The 15491-nt window shown below is 47.9% G+C and overlaps 1 protein-coding gene across 1 annotated transcript in view; it reads left to right on the top strand.

Moving 5' to 3' along the window:
• The window catches only part of CSF3R (colony stimulating factor 3 receptor), a 28635-nt gene extending 14576 nt beyond the window's left edge, over positions 1-14059 (top strand). The window contains exons 8-15 of the mRNA XM_066638757.1: positions 2296-2512; positions 6013-6210; positions 7008-7109; positions 7487-7633; positions 8620-8760; positions 10272-10362; positions 11898-11979; positions 13574-14059. Of these exons, the coding sequence (XP_066494854.1) occupies positions 2296-2512; positions 6013-6210; positions 7008-7109; positions 7487-7633; positions 8620-8760; positions 10272-10362; positions 11898-11979; positions 13574-14059 (1464 nt within the window). The remainder of the gene's footprint in view (positions 1-2295; positions 2513-6012; positions 6211-7007; positions 7110-7486; positions 7634-8619; positions 8761-10271; positions 10363-11897; positions 11980-13573) is intronic.
• Positions 14060-15491: the final 1432 nt, after the last annotated feature.

Consider the following 15491-nt stretch of genomic DNA (forward strand, 5'->3'; position numbering starts at 1 on the left):
AGGAGATGACAGCTGGCAAAAGCCCCCAAGTGTCCAGTCCCTCCCCAGAAAACCTCCATCTCCTGGAGTTGTTTTTGACAGTCTGGCTGGTGTTACATATAGGTGGTGGATCTGTGCTTGAGGCTCACACGAGTGGTCCTATCCAAATTTGACCACGCACTTTCTTTTTCCTTTGTTTTAAAAGCAAGATTGTGGCCCTTGTGGTAAAGTTTGAGATCAAATGGGAACTGGCTGAACAACCTTCCTTCCCACGGAACTCCAGTGCAGTGAATTGTGAATGTCTCCTACACAGTGCAGTGTGAAGTTCCTTGGCTCTTGCAATCAGATTAAACTAGGCCAATAAGCAGGCATCATTTGTTTGTGTTGTCAACTCTGCCTTTTTTCAAGGGCACAGATGGAATTTCCTTGGCATCCAAGCTGGATTTGTTCTTGCTGTTTCATTTTGTACCTGGGATGAGCTCCTCAGCCATTTGAGATAGTTACAGCTCTGCAGTTCCTGGGGTATGTCAGGCCTCTCCATGAAATTCACAGAGGCAACTGCCTCACAGGGTGGATTGGGGCAGGGGCTAGAGATCTCTGACATAAGATTCTCTACAGCCTCCCTAAATTAACATTTCCAGGGTTCTTTGAAGGGCAATGTGAAAGTTAAACCAGCTGTTGTCCTGTCCCAATTTTTGACTCCTGCTGACTACACCAATTTGTCCTGTCCAAATATCCCAACTTCCTTCTAATGCCCGCTTTTTGGCTAATTAACACCCTCTATCTCTAGGAACAACAGCTGTGGTGTGCAAAGGAATGAACACAGAACTCCTTATCTATAGCAATTAACAAGAATTTATTGCTACAAACACAGACACTCCCTGCAAGTCCTCTTGTCCAGAGGCTTTCCCTCCCCAAAACTCCACTTAACTCCATGGGTGAAGGTCTGACGCCTCCAGTCCAAGTCCAATCCAGTCTCCAAAGCACAGTCCAGTCTTCCCAGTCCAGTATTCCCAGTCCAATCTTCTGCAGTAGAGTTCCTCCTCTCCAGTAGTGTTCTCTCCAGCAGAGTGTCTCCTCCAGCAGCATCCTGGCAGTCCTCTCTTCTGTGTCCTCCAGCAGAGTTCTGGCAGTCCCCTTCTCCCAGTGTGGGTCCGTCCGGGTTTCCCTCTGGGTCAGCATCCGGCTTCCTCTGGGTCAGCGTTCCGCTTCTGGCTGTGGGTCAGGGTCCTCCCTCTGGTCAGCGTCCCTGCTCCTGGCCCTGGGTCAGGGTCCAGCTTCTGGCTGAGTCAGCGTCCCGCTCTTGGTCCTAAGTCAGGGTAGCTCTGTCTCCTTCCAAAGCTGCCTTTTATCCCTGGATGTCTCATGATCCAAATGCATCTCAGCTGTGAGCTACCTCATTAGCTCCAAATTAAGCTCAGGTGAGCCATCCCTTCAGTCCATGTCCATTCAAAGTCCCATCAAGGTCAAATGAAGGTCAGGTGTCCATCCAGGTCTCCATTGGCCTTGATTGATTACAGCCTCCCAGAGCTGTCAAACAGCTGTCAAAACAGGGAATCGCTGTCAACACCACATCATCCACCTGATGATCTTCTGATCTTCCATTACAGCTGTCCAGCCCTGGGTGGAGCACCTGCCACCCCAGGGATGTCATGCTCAATGCGGTCCACCAGAGGTAACGGCTGCCGGCTCCCCCTTTGCAGGTCAAGAGCAATAGGCCTCAGATAGGCTATGGGGGAGGAGGTTGCTTCACCCTTATTCTTTTCTCCACACGTCACTCCTTGTAGGCTCACAGGCTGGCCAGCTTCCTCACCACTCACCTTCATCCCTGGCCTGCTCCTGCATTATAAAGGGTTTGCTGGCTCCCGCTGAACCCACCCCTCCCTCCCTCCCTGGTATAACATCTGTTACAGGATCCTGCCCCCCTTCTCCTGCTTGCTCCCTCGATGCCTTTATTCTTCCTTGTACTCTGTCCACATTGCCTCTGTCTTCCAAAGCCTTGGTCTCAGTCATGGCTGTTTTGCCGTGCTTAACTCTCCAGGTGGTGGGCCTTGTTGTGGGGGCTCTGTGGGCTTGTTGGAGGGGCCCCCAGCCAGGAGGGGATTTGCTGCCTCCTGGGATGCCTCCAACCAGATGGGTGCCCAGCCAGGACCTGGACACCAGCATAAAAATGATAGAAGTTAGTACCGTAGATCTGCTCTTATAATCTTCCCGTATTCTGTCATTGGGGATTCTGTGGGGGTCAACCTTAAGAGATGGTAGGCGCTGAGAACCATGCATCAGCATCCCTAACTCTGTTATTTCTTCATTGTCCAGCCCATGAAGTCGAATGAGACCAATGGCAAGATTCTGGGCTACCAGGCTACACTTGGGACCAGGCAGTACCACCACAAGAAGCTGCCGGTTCTCTGCAACACCACAGAGATGCACTGCAGTTTCTCGCTGCCTCCGGGAAACAGGCGGATTAATCTGATGGCCTACAATAAAAGGGGCCTGTCTCCACCCACTGCAGTCTTCTTGTTTGAGAAGGAAGGTAAGAGTGTCCATCTGGGGGCAGTCCCTCTCTTGCAGTTGAGTCAAAAAGATAACTATGGGTGCAATCCAAACCAGCCCTGGAGCATCCAAGGCAGGATCAGGGCTGCAAGCGCCTCAGCCCGGAGCAAGGGGAATTGCAGCAGCCCCAATGGGTCTACTTGAATCTGCGCCACCACAAGCAGTAGCACAAATCCGAGCAATCTGGGATTGCTCCAGGCTGCCAGTCATAATTGCTAGATCCTGTCCCTGCCTCTTGCTCCCCGCCCGCCCACCTGCCCCCAGGAATACCCACCGCCTGCCCTTTCCCTCCCCGCCCCAATGTGTCTCCTCCCTGCGCTCCCCATGTCCCCCCAGACCGCTGCATTGGCTGAGCTCGGCCAACACAACCTACCTGGCTCCCAGGGCCTGTGTTAGTGTAGGGAGGACAGCACATGTCCATTGGCCAGCCTAACCCCACTTAGGTCATCGTGAAAGTGCTTTTGTGACAGACTTAGGTCGGCGCAAGGGACATGTGCAGGCCCCAAGGCTTGGTTTGGATCAGGCCCTATGATTGCAACACTTTCCTGGGAGTAAGCTCCAACGACTATAATGGGATTTACTTCTGAGTAGACATGCCTAGGATTGGGCTCTATGTTCACTACTGAGGTTCCGGTCAATGTCAGAAGTCAGACAAGGTGTCCTTGTGTAAGAGCCTGCAGTCAGAGGTGTATCGGGGCAGCGCTTCCTGGGATGATGACATCACATGATGTTGTGATGTCACATGATGCAGTGGCATCATTTCTGGGTTCAGAGGAGGGGGTGGAGGCTCCCCAATGTGACAGCCTCCCATTCTTTCTTCAGCAGCTTCCTGGCCATCTCTATGCTTCTGCCGAACCATTGCGGGCCCCAAACACAGCACAAACTTGGAGGTTTGTAGTGTCTCAGCAGAAGCTGTTGGCCAGGAAGTTGCTGCTCAGTGGCACCCCTTTCAAGTGATGCCCAGGGCATGTGCTGTACTTGCCATACCCTAGATATGACTGCTTGGGGTCAGTCATGGGATCTATTATTGGGTCCAAGAGGGGCAGTCATGAATGGAAGCTGAGATCATGAAGCCAGCTGCATAGCTTGTGTGGTGGGCAAGCTGGATAAAAATTGTTGATTTTTAAAGTTTAAAAAAAACCCAGTTTTTATTTTAAAATTTAATTTACATTTAAAAAAATTAATTCAGTGTTGTATGTTTTTCTTCTTTAAAATAACCAGGTTAAAAATAAAACTGAATACAAGCATGTTTAACCAAGATTCAGAATCTCTGAAAATTGATTCAATGGGCCTCTGTGACAATATGTTAAAAGACTGCTATTCTGTGTACATCAAGACCCAGAGGAAACAAAATGTGTCAAGTATCATAAATATAGCACTATCAGTGGTTCTTAAACTTTTTAGCACTGGGACCCACTTTTTTAAATGACACTCAATCAGGACCCACCTAGGTCTACCAGACTTTAAAAAACAGAGATTTAGAAAGAAGTATTTTATTTATTTATAATTAATAAGAATCAGAAAAAGACGCTCAAGCATTTATCTCCCTATATTTGCACATGCTTGCAAACTGCAGGGGAGGGCACCAGGATGAGGTCTCTTGTTATCTGGTGTGCTCCCTGGGGCATTTGGTGGGCCGCTGTGAGATACAGGAAGCTGGACTAGATGGGCCTATGGCCTGATCCAGTGGGGCTGTTCTTATGTTCTTATGTTCTTATGTTCTTATGCAAGAGCTGAGCTCTTTACAGGGTAATTAACAGCTACAGTGTCTGATTTTTGTATAGCCTCAGGGCTCGAGGCAATTAGTTATCTGATCTTTCCATCACCGTTTGGCAACCCACCAAAAAGCAGATCACGACCCACCAGTGGGTCCTGATCCACAGCTTGGGAACCACTGTCATATGCTATCTTGTTATTGTGGGTTTGATGCAGCAGGATCAGAGACTAGCGGGTTATCACAGTCACTGAGAACCATCCAGCCTCTGGTTTTAGAAAATGCCATTCTGTACATTAGAGAATCATCAACTGTACCCCCCCCGGATGTTTTTGTATTCTCCTATTTTTATATTCTTCAGCTACCTGACCTCCGCAATTTTCTCAAATTATAACTATTTACTCAATAAAGCCAACAAGGACAGTGTCTTTACATTTTATGAAAATGAACTGCTCTTCCCACTAACGACCAGCCCTTTTTGCTTTTGGAAACAAATCTGAGCCTTGAGTTGCCTCTTAGGACCAAAGTCAAAGAGGCTGGTCCAAAGCACGCAGGCTACAAGTGTGTGTGTCCACAGCGAGTTTAGGGCATTAGCAACATTGTGTGTCCAGGGCGAGTTTAGGGCCTGGCAGGAGAGTTGTGCATTACAGGAGAAGGAGCAGAAGTCAAAAGCAGAAGAACAGAAATTAGCAACATTGGAAAGAAAGAGACCCTCCTAAAGAAAGAAAACGTTATATTTGCCAGTGGTTGGAAACTGAAATGCTTCAGTGCTTTGATTAACCAATATGTGTCATTGCTCAACATTTACACTGGCCTTCCCCCCCCCCCCCACATGATTTGAATTGCTTTGATTCAAATCAACCCATTCTGCTTGTGAGCAATGGGTATTTGTAAATGTGTTGTTTTTTTTTGCAGATATTTTTTTCTCCAAGGAGGAAAAGTGCAGAAAGTGGTGTTATGTGTTTTTATTCCAAGGGCACATTTTTATAAATTATAATTCTAAATTGTAATCACTTTAAAAGTGTACTAGGTAAGTTAAATAGGTGATAATAGTGTCAGCAGATGCAGCTACAGTCATTACCCATGCATCTCCCCAGTCCAGTCCATTAATTTAATTTTTTTCCATGCAGATTTTTCAGTTTATTTTTTGAAGATTTTTTAAACAAAAATGAGAAATGCAGAAAGTGGTATTATGTGTTTTTTATTTAATTATCACCATAAAACCACACCTCTAGCTGTATGCTGTATCAGTGGATTGGGGCCAATGTAACGTTTGTTCTGAGTTCAGGAGTTCCCAGCCCTTGGGCCCAATCCTATCCAATTTTGCAGCAACGGTGCAGCCATAATGCAGCCCCAAGGTAAGGGAAAAAGTGTTCCCATCACTTAAGAAGACCTCTGTGACTGCATCCCCACCACAAGATGCAGTGCATGCCCCATGGGCACGGCTGAACCAGCATTGGAAAATGGAATAGGATTGGTCCCTTCACAGTTCTTAGACTACAAAAGATCATAAGATGCTAGTTCTCTGTATAGTTCCTCAAAGGTGCAGATAAGACTTTTAAATTCGATTTCTGTCCCCTGATTTCTGACCTTCTCTTATTGCTGCAACTAGTTTCAAGCCAGTTGCAGACTAGCAGTTTCTGCAACTAGCAGAAACTAGTTATTGCTGCAACTAGTTTCTTTTTCCCCACTGTGCTCTCTCCCACGGCTTCAAACCACAGCCTGTCATTCTAAGTGTGTGTCCCCCCTACATTTTCTGTCTGTAGGTCAACCTGTGTCCAAGTTCCAAGTCCACCCTGAAGATGAGAACAGATTCCAGGTGTGCTGGAATCCCCCAGGGCTACCAACCACCGGCTACATCATTGAGTGGCACAAAAGCTGTGGCTTTCTGGACCAATTAAGCGACAACAACATTAGTTGGACCAAAGTGCAGAATGGAAACATCACACACACCCTGATTCAAGGTGACCAGGAAACAGAGTGTTGGGGTTCTCTTTCACCTCACAAACTACTGTTTAGGAGGAAAAGGCTGTTCTTCATATGGGGGGGGGGCAGCACTGTTGTGTTGATGCACTGAAATTCTCCATACACTTTTTCTGCCCCTTCACCAAGCAGGTGAAATCTGCTTTTATAAGATATAAGAAACCTTTTGTAAGATCTGGGCCAACCTTAATGAGACAGGATCAGTCATGTTGCTTTATTTACATGCCTGGTCCATTCAAGTCAGGGCCCATGAGAGGGGGGTGCAGGGGCCAGATTCTGTGGAAATCCTCTCTGTAGCAAACCTCCAGTGGCCACACAGAGCTTTACAGTCCTCGGTTCCACTTTTGTTTGTGTATTTTTCTAATGGCTTTCTTGTGCGTACCTAATAAAATTCATGTCCACAATGCCACAATATTCCTGAGCATTAGCTAAAAACAGCTTTGACTAGAGCGGGGAGGAACAGGCTTTGCCTTTTGCATTGTGACAAAAGAAAATGCTTGCCATCCAAAAAATTAGGAAACTTGTGTGAAATATTAAGAACTACCCTCTTGATAGAACAAGGTCCAAGGACCAAGTTTCTGGGATTCATTCACTTTTCTTGGGCAATCTAGAGGCCTTTGACTGCTAGCTTAGATAATGCCAGGAATTGTGAGTTCCTCTACCTATATAATGGGTAAACCTTACTATAGATTGCTCTCCAGGCTCTCTCAGCCTTTGTTTCTGTAGTCAGTTGTTCTAGCCCTACAACTCCTGACATGCTGTCCCTTCTCTCCAACAGAAAACATTGAACCTTACCAGCGGTACAACATCTCCATCTACCCCCTCTACATGGACGGAGTGGGGAGGGCCCAATATGTGGAAGCCTACACCGTACAGAAAGGTATTAACTGTTCTTCCTGGCATGCCTTAGCTCAGCTTCTGTTTCTGGGGATTGGAGGGTCTTAGCTAATACCTCTGTCATTCCCAGCTATAAGCCTCTGTCATTCCCCTTCCATTTACTGGTTGGGATCTAAGACCTGGAGAAATTTAATGGTTTCTTAGGACTGGCCCATCCAAGAGGCCAGTTGGGTTGCTTAAGGTGGCAAATCTGCTCCACGCATCTCCACCACTCCTTCTCCTGCTCCCTGAATTTGAAAAGGCAGATGGGAACAGATCAGAAGGGGAAATGTGGAGGAGACAAGAGTGGTAAGAGCCACCCTAGCCCACCACAGACCCTGGCCTACTGGTGGTAATATTAACAATGTTCTTTTCCTGCAGCTCCATCTGAAGCCCCCAAACTTCAGGCGGGGAGTATCAGCAAATCAACAGCTGAGCTTCACTGGGAACCAATCCTGGTTGAAAAACAGAACGGCTTCATCACCAACTACACCATTTTTTGGACTGGCACCAATGAGGAGATGAGCAGTAAGTCTCAACCACAGTTCTATCACCTGGCACATGTTGTTACTGATATTGTCCACCAGAGGGAAAGGATAAGCTGCCAAGCACCAAGCCTCTGTGCTGGGGAAACTAAGGCCCAGCCCACATGTGCAGAAACCCACATAGAAATCAACATTTCCCATGGAATAACTGCACATTTGGGTGCAAAACCCACATGCATTTCCTTATCCATGAGATTTTTCCCCCCACCCACAGAATAGGCCAAATACTTTTTTCATTTTTTAATCCACGAGTTCCAAATCTTCCATGTGGGTTTTGAATGTATGGATGAAAAACTTACATAATTGTCCAATAGCCATGAGTTTGAGCTCTCAGGTGAGACAGCACCTAGCTAGACCATCTCTTAGTGGAGCTCTGCTTTGTCAGAGTGGTCCTTCCCTTGTTTTTGGCTATAAAGGGCAGTCGTCTCTTCCTTGCTAGTTGTTGCATAGCAGAAATAGAAAACAAAGTAGCATTTGCTTGATCTTTTGCATTGTGAATTTGGTTGGAACCTTGGGGGGGACGGGACAGGAAAGTCTCCCTTCAGGACAGCCAGCAGAGTCCCTCTTGTCATTCCATTGACCCTCTTCACTCTGGAGGGAGTAGGAGGGAAGTTGCTCTGGGTGCTGCTGTTTATTTTACCCTAGGCATGCCTACTCAGGAGTAGGTCCCATTGTGTTCAATAGGGCTTATTCCCAGGAAAGTGTGTATGAGATTGCAACCCAAGTCACAGGGAAGGGAGGCAAATGGGTCAGGTTACATAGCTGACTTCCAGTTTGTGTGTCCTTTTTTTTTTGCTGTCCTTTTTTTCAGGCATTGTTTGTGGTGATGTTTATGCAATAAAATAGAGTTGCACTGCCAGCCCGTCCAGTGTGAGATGACAAACATTACTGAGGCTTTCCAGGAGTCTGGTACCTTTACTGAAAAGTTTCACTAAGAGCTCACTAAGAGCTTGCTGTCTTCCTCTCTAGGTGCAATTATGAGCTCCTCTCTGAACAAGTTCACCATCACAGGTCTCCGACCTTCAAGGATGTACAGGGTTCATATCATGGCCTCTACAGTGGCTGGGAGTGCCAATGGAACCACTGTGACACTCTACACCAAAGCATTGGGTAAGAAAAATCATAGGAGTGCGGTGGGGGGGGAGTGGAATTAAATGTACCCATCAGGAACTCTGAGACCGAGAGAGCACTCCAAGAACAACAGTGGTGATCACTGGCAGTGGTTTTCTTTTACATAAAGACCCTGTTCAAGTATTTGGTCTCCCACAGAGAGCAAACACATGAGAAGCTTCACCAGTGTGCATGTTCTAACCTTGCCTGCCATTCTTGCCATCTCTATGTTTAACTGTAGCCTGTGCAGACAAACAAACTTGTGATGAACAAACACTGAACATGTGGATAGCAGGGGACTGGGCAGCCACACACATTTCTGTGAGGCCCACATGCATTCACTCTTTACAGGAGACTGAACAGCTGAACAGGACTGTAGCTGACAGACCCACCTGCAATTTGGGGGTATGCTGCAGGCTGCTATTTTGTGGGTACAGTCAAAGTTAAAAGAGTGGGTGATTGACAGCAGCCAAAAGCCTTGGAGACCTCTTTGTCCCAAACCATGGGGAATACACAGAATTACCCTAGAATATGCAGCCACCCTGGCTACAAAGGGCAGTGGGCTGACAACAGTTGGCTGTTCTGACTCTGCAGAAGATCTTGTTTTTGTCCTCTGTGTTCCCTGATGTGTCACTCACATGACCCAATGCAACAGGGGACCCAGGTGTTCACTTCTATCATCCTTGGTAGCCTTTCTAATCTGTATGGTATGCCTTGGTGCTTTTGTGACATCTGCCAAGATTCAGGTGCCCCCTGCCTTAGGAATTGGGCTAATGATATAAATAAAAATACTTACATAAATCAAGCAGAAACTAGTTTGTGAACTTGCCTTTAAGGCCCAATCCCAATTAAAACCTGTGGAGCACAGTGGCATCACAGCCTCTGCTGCATCCTGTGGGTGACCAAAGGCCATACAGGGGCAGAGAGGTAAGTACACATTTCCTTTACTTACCTTACTCCACTCCTGCATGGGCCTTTATGGGTCTACTCAGAGTCTGAGTAGAGGCAAGCGGCATGTCAGGGCCAAAATGGGGGAGAGAATATCAAATAAGCCATCCCCCATCACCACCAATACCTGCCCTTTTCCCACCCCAACCATGTCCCCTGAGGCCCCGCTCCATTCTGCCCACGCTGTTGGCTTACCAGTGATGGGAGTAGCTGGTTCCGGCTGCATGTGCCTCCCAAGGCCATTTTACGACAGCAGAACCATGTTATGCTGTCATTAAAGCCAGTTCAGCCCTAGTTAGAATTGGGCTGTTAGCTGGTCCCCCAGTTCCCAATTCAAGGATGAGCTGCAGTCTAGAAGCCATCACTTGGCTTCTCCATTTGGGTGATTTACAACTGAACACATGAACTCACTCCATGGAAAAATCATCTGGGGCAGCTTGCTCACGCTATTTGGTGCAGCTGTCAAAATATCCATGTTGGAAGCAACACAAGTGCCTCCCAGCCCCAGTATCATGCTGTCTCTGAAAGCCCCTCATGCACTAACGCCCTCTTTTCTACTCCAGATGATATAGATATCCTCACTGTGTATACGCTTGTTGGGCTACTCTTGTTCATGATCATCATCCTGATCATCTGCTTCCAAAAGAGCAAGAGGTGAGTGTGGGAAAGAGATAGAAGCTGTACAACTCCTAAATGGGGTGGGGGGATTTTGTAAGCCCACCTTGGGCATTTGCCGAGACAAGGGAAAGGCCAGATAGAAATCTTTATTTATTTTTTTAAATCGACACGCAGACACAGATGAGGCACAGTTCCTGCAGACGTCCAAGTCCCTGCAAGATGGGTATCTTTCCAGTACAGGGAAGACTACCTCTGCAACTTGATCAAACATACCATTCATGAAATAGCAGGGGAGCTGTCTACAAGGTAGTTGAGGCACACAACAAGGATATGGGCAGGACAGGTGTGGCACCAGTATTCGCTTAGGCCCCAATACCTCAAGGCCTGTCTGCTGCCATATGAAACTCTCCACCCAGAGGGAGGGAACCTTCACAGCAGGTTTGCTCTGCAGGCCAGCCAGACATGATTGCTTTGAATGCAGGGAAAGCGCCTTCACTGTGGTGGCCCCCTCCGGCCTGGAATACTTTGCTGAGAAAGAAGCGAGAAACCACTACCCTCCCATTTTCCAAAAGCTGCCGATAACTCCTTTGTTTCACCAGACTTTTATACTGTGGCTGTCACTGCAGAACGTTCCCCCTTGTGAATCGATTTGCTCTCTGTTAGTTTTTATGTGACTGATGTACCATTTTATGTGGCAGGCATAATATAGGCACCCCCCTGTATCTGCAGATCAGGTATCCATGAATCTGGTTCTCCACACACACACACCCATTACCTTTGCTTGCTTTGTTACATTAAGAAGCAGGCATGTTCTTGCTTTTACAAACACTAGAAAAGGAACGTGACAAGCAGGCAGGCAGCCTGCACCCTAGGGGAACCAATCAGAATGTGATTCCTGCTTCCTGTTAATGTTCACTTAGCTTGTAATCCTAGCCACAAGGCCCATTAAACACAATAGGGCTTACTTCTGAGTAGTCCCAATAGACACAATAGGACTTACTTCTGAGTAGTCATGCCTAGGATTGTGTCTTCTCCCTCTAGCATTCAGGCTGCCTGCCTGCACATCACTCTGCCTCTGAGCTACAGTGTCTCCTCGGGAGCAGGTTTTTCGAGGTATGGAGAGTAGACCCAGGGATGAAAGTGGAGGAAGAAAATTATATAGGCCAGAAGTGGAGAAGGGATATGAGATGAAAAGGGTGTGATCAATGACAAGGGAAGAGAAAAGAGGGAGAAATGTTAAATATTATGGGCTAGAAGCTTGATGGTGGCTTGATGCAAGAAAAGTGTTGCATAACTTCGAGATTTTACATCTTTCTGCCAATAACCGCCAGTGTAATGGAAGGTATTGCCTGTATAATTTTCTCCCTATCTGTGTGGAGGGAAGCATCTGTCGGCAAAAAAGCGGCAGTGGAGTGGGAATGTAGATCATTTGGCTAAAATTGGAAAGGGGAATTTGGTCCATTCCAACAATGGAACAATGGCTATAATATACTAGCTACCCTCCGATTCTCCAATAAACCCAGTGCATGTACTGCGAGTCTCACCAGCTATCTCTCCCATGTGACCCACAGGATGAAGACTCAGTTCTGGCCCAGTGTCCCTGACCCAGCCAACAGCAGCCTGGGCAGATGGGCACCAGCGATCCTGCAGGAGGTAAAGGTGGGGGCTCTTTGTAGGGGGCTATGTGTGGGGGCTCTGCTACCACTCCTGTCCTTTCTGCTGTCACTCTTCCCTGCACATTCAGTGTCAATGCTAATGTGAATTTCAGGCCCATCTCACCTGCGTGTCAATGCAACTGCAGAAGGCACAGCTGGAAATGCTACACAAAACCTTAACTCATGCTCGGTTCTGCACGATTCCTTCACTGCAGAGCAGCTATGGCTAGAAGTCAGTGCCAATACACAAATCCACAGCAGCCACAGGCTAGAGGTTTATGGAAATGGAGCTTCAGCATGAAACTTTTGCTTTATTGGTCCAGATCAGGGGTGCCCAAACCCCGGCCCGGGGGCCACTTGCAGCCCTCAATGCGGCCCTCAGGGAGCCCCCAGTCTACAATGAGCCTCTGGCCCTCCGGAGATTTGTTGAAGCCCACACTGGCCCAATGCAACTTCTCTCAGCGTGAGGGCAACTGTTTGACCTCTCATATGAGCTATGGGATGAAAGCTCCCTTCACTGCTTGCTCTTTCACATCTGTGATGCAGCAGCGGCAGCTAAGGAAAGGTCAGCCTTGCTTTTTGCAAGGCCTCTTATAGGCATTGAGCTATTGCAAGACCTTGATTCATTCATATAAGTTCATCTTTAATATATTTATGTAAACTTATGTAAATTTATGTAATACATTTATGTAAACTTATGTAAATTTATTCAAATTTTAAATGTAAATTAATTCTTTATTTCCCCGGCCCCCGACACAGTGTCAGAGAGATGATGTGGCCTTCCTGCCAAAAACTTTGGACACCCCTGGTCCAGATGAACACACTGAGGACCAGTCTGTTAGTGGCCACTCTAACCCGAAGTGCAAAGTGGGAACAGAGCGGAAGTGTGTAACTGACACTCTAGCCCAGGGGTGTTAAACTCATTTCATATAGTGAGCCAGATAGAATTAATGGTGCCTGCTGAGGGCCAAAAGTGACATCATTAAGGAGGAAGTGATGTCATTTAGCAGATGATGGCCAGAAAGAAGCACTTTGTTCTCACATAGCTTCAAGTGACAGAAATGAAAATATGCAAATCCTGGTCATATTCTCAAGATATAGGAGAGCCCAATTATCACATGAGCTGCCCTTTCAGCAGCACCGCTTCAGCTGCAGCTTCACTTTGTAGCTCAGCAGCTGAGAGGTGCTCTGCAAAGTAATACTGCTGAAAGGGCATCCTGTGTGATAACTGAACCCTCAGCACCTGTAACCTCTCATGGTCTGCCGCTTCTCTCCGTACAGTTCTGAGGCATCTTTATGTCTCTCCCACCCAGAGCTTCAGCAGAAGCACCGCTGCTGGAAGAGTAGCTCTGGGAAAGTCCAATATAACAGGGGCTGGATAAAGCAGGGGCAAATCTGGCCCATGGGCCTTATGTTTAATAGCCCTGCTCTCCTCTCCATCTTTCTGCTGCTTTTCAAATCCAAGGAGCTAGAAGATAAGCAGCAGTGGAGGTGGGTGGCCCCCTCACCAGTTCAGGCAACAGCCTCTTTAAACTCCCAGGCAGATTGGCCTTGCCATTAACACTTTCTTTTCCTCCCTGCTTCTTACCCAGGAGGTCCTCCAGGCTCCAAAAGCCTGCGAGCTCAGCCCAACCATTCTTTCTGCCATCTTGGTCATTGAAGCGGATGAGAAGAAATGTCTTTCTTGTGGGAAGAGCGAGCCCACTGTGAAGGCCCTGGAGGATGGGCCCACAGCTTCCCCTGTGTCTTATAGCCACAAAGCGCCAAGGCCAGCCTCTTACATGAACAGCCCGGAGTCTGTCCAGTATGCCACTGTGGTTGGGGATAGCTACCGCAGCCAAGAGGAAACCTCGTCCTCCTTCTACATGCGCTCCAATTCGACACAGCCGCTCCTCTCTGACCTGGTGCCCAGCCCGAAGCCATACGAGAACCTGTGTTTCCACAGCGACCAAGCACATGGAGACTGCAGCTTTCAGGAAGATGTTATTTTCCTGGACAGGGTCTTGATTGATTTCCCTTTGCTGCAGGGCCTGAAGATTAGTGGGGATGAAGACCTGAACCAGCTCCGGAAGCTGTAGACCACAGGCAACGTTGGAGTGGTGAAACTAAAGCTGCCTGTTGCTCCTTGCAATTGCAATCCTTCTACACAGGGGAAGCACCGTCTGATTGCTCAATCCAGCCAAACACACTCCCAGTAATATTTTGCACTTCAGTTTCCTGGGAGGCTGAGGATGTGGGAAGGACGTTGAGGTTCATGTCCCCCGGGCCACACCACAGGGGGATGCCCTTGGCTCCAGAAAAATCCAGTATTAGAGGGGAAAATGGCCAGAAGCGGTCAGGCCTTCAATTCAATTCATTCCCTGCAGCCCCGTTTCACTGGTGGGTCACAACCCCATGGGCCATGACATGATGGCACCGCAGTGCCTTATTGGGAGCCCCCAGAGACCACTTCCAGATTGTGCTGGGCTGGGACCTGCTCCACTGGCCACTCAAGTCCCAGTATGTCCCACAGAAGTGACCAGAAGTGACTTCCAGTGTGTGGGCACAACTTCCAGTTACTTCCATGGGGCATTCTGGAACCCACTGAGGCCTATGGAGTGGGTAGAGGGCCCTGTGTGACCCAGAAGCTGCCTCCGGGGGCTCCCACTAAGGCAGTGGTCTTCAACCTTTTTCATGCCATGACCCCAGTATATACATAAACAACTAAAGAATTAGATTGGGGACCCCACTGTCGATCCCACCCCCTCCCAGTTGCCACCCATTCTTCACCCCTATAATGCCCTCTCAGCCCTGTTCACTGTAACCAAATATTCTTAATAGAGAGAACAGTAAATGTTGCCATGAAGCCTGGCACTAATGAGAGCTATTTTAGCACAATTGCTAAGAACTTGAGCAGGACTGGGACACAATCACCTGGTACGTGAAGGGGTACATCAGAAGCCACTCCCTTACCTGGTGGTACTCTAGACCAGTGTCTTCAACCTTTTTCATTTTCACAAGTTGCTGCGACCCCACAACTGAGGCTTTGTGACCCCATTGGGATCCTGATCCCAAGGTTGAAGAAGACTGCACTAAGGCATTGTAGTAGTACAGAGAGCATCGCATCACGACTGCAGAGGATGAGATGGGTTGTGGTGCTAAAAGTTTGGGACCTGCTGCTGTAGCCCACTACTCTCCTCCACACTTGCCCTTCACTTCTGTTTTCCTCTTTTCAAATTCAAGGAGAGGTGAAGGTGGTCACTCCTCCCCACCTACCTGAGACAAGCAACCATCTCACAGCCCAATCCTGTGCATGTCTACTCAGAAGTAAGTCCCATTAGAGTCAATGGGGCTTACTCCCAGGAAAGTGTGGATAGGATTGGGCTGTTGGCCTTGGGTGGGTCAACCCAGCTAAGAAGCAGTTTGGGGACCTGGGCAAGGGGAACAGGAACATTCTCCACACAGTGAGGAACAAAGGTCAGAGAGGAGTTTCTTGGACAGAAGGAAAATCTGTGTTTTCTTCAAAGAATT

The sequence above is a fragment of the Tiliqua scincoides genome, chromosome 10, assembly GCF_035046505.1.
Source record: "Tiliqua scincoides isolate rTilSci1 chromosome 10, rTilSci1.hap2, whole genome shotgun sequence".
Classification (NCBI taxonomy): Eukaryota; Metazoa; Chordata; class Lepidosauria; order Squamata; family Scincidae; genus Tiliqua; species Tiliqua scincoides.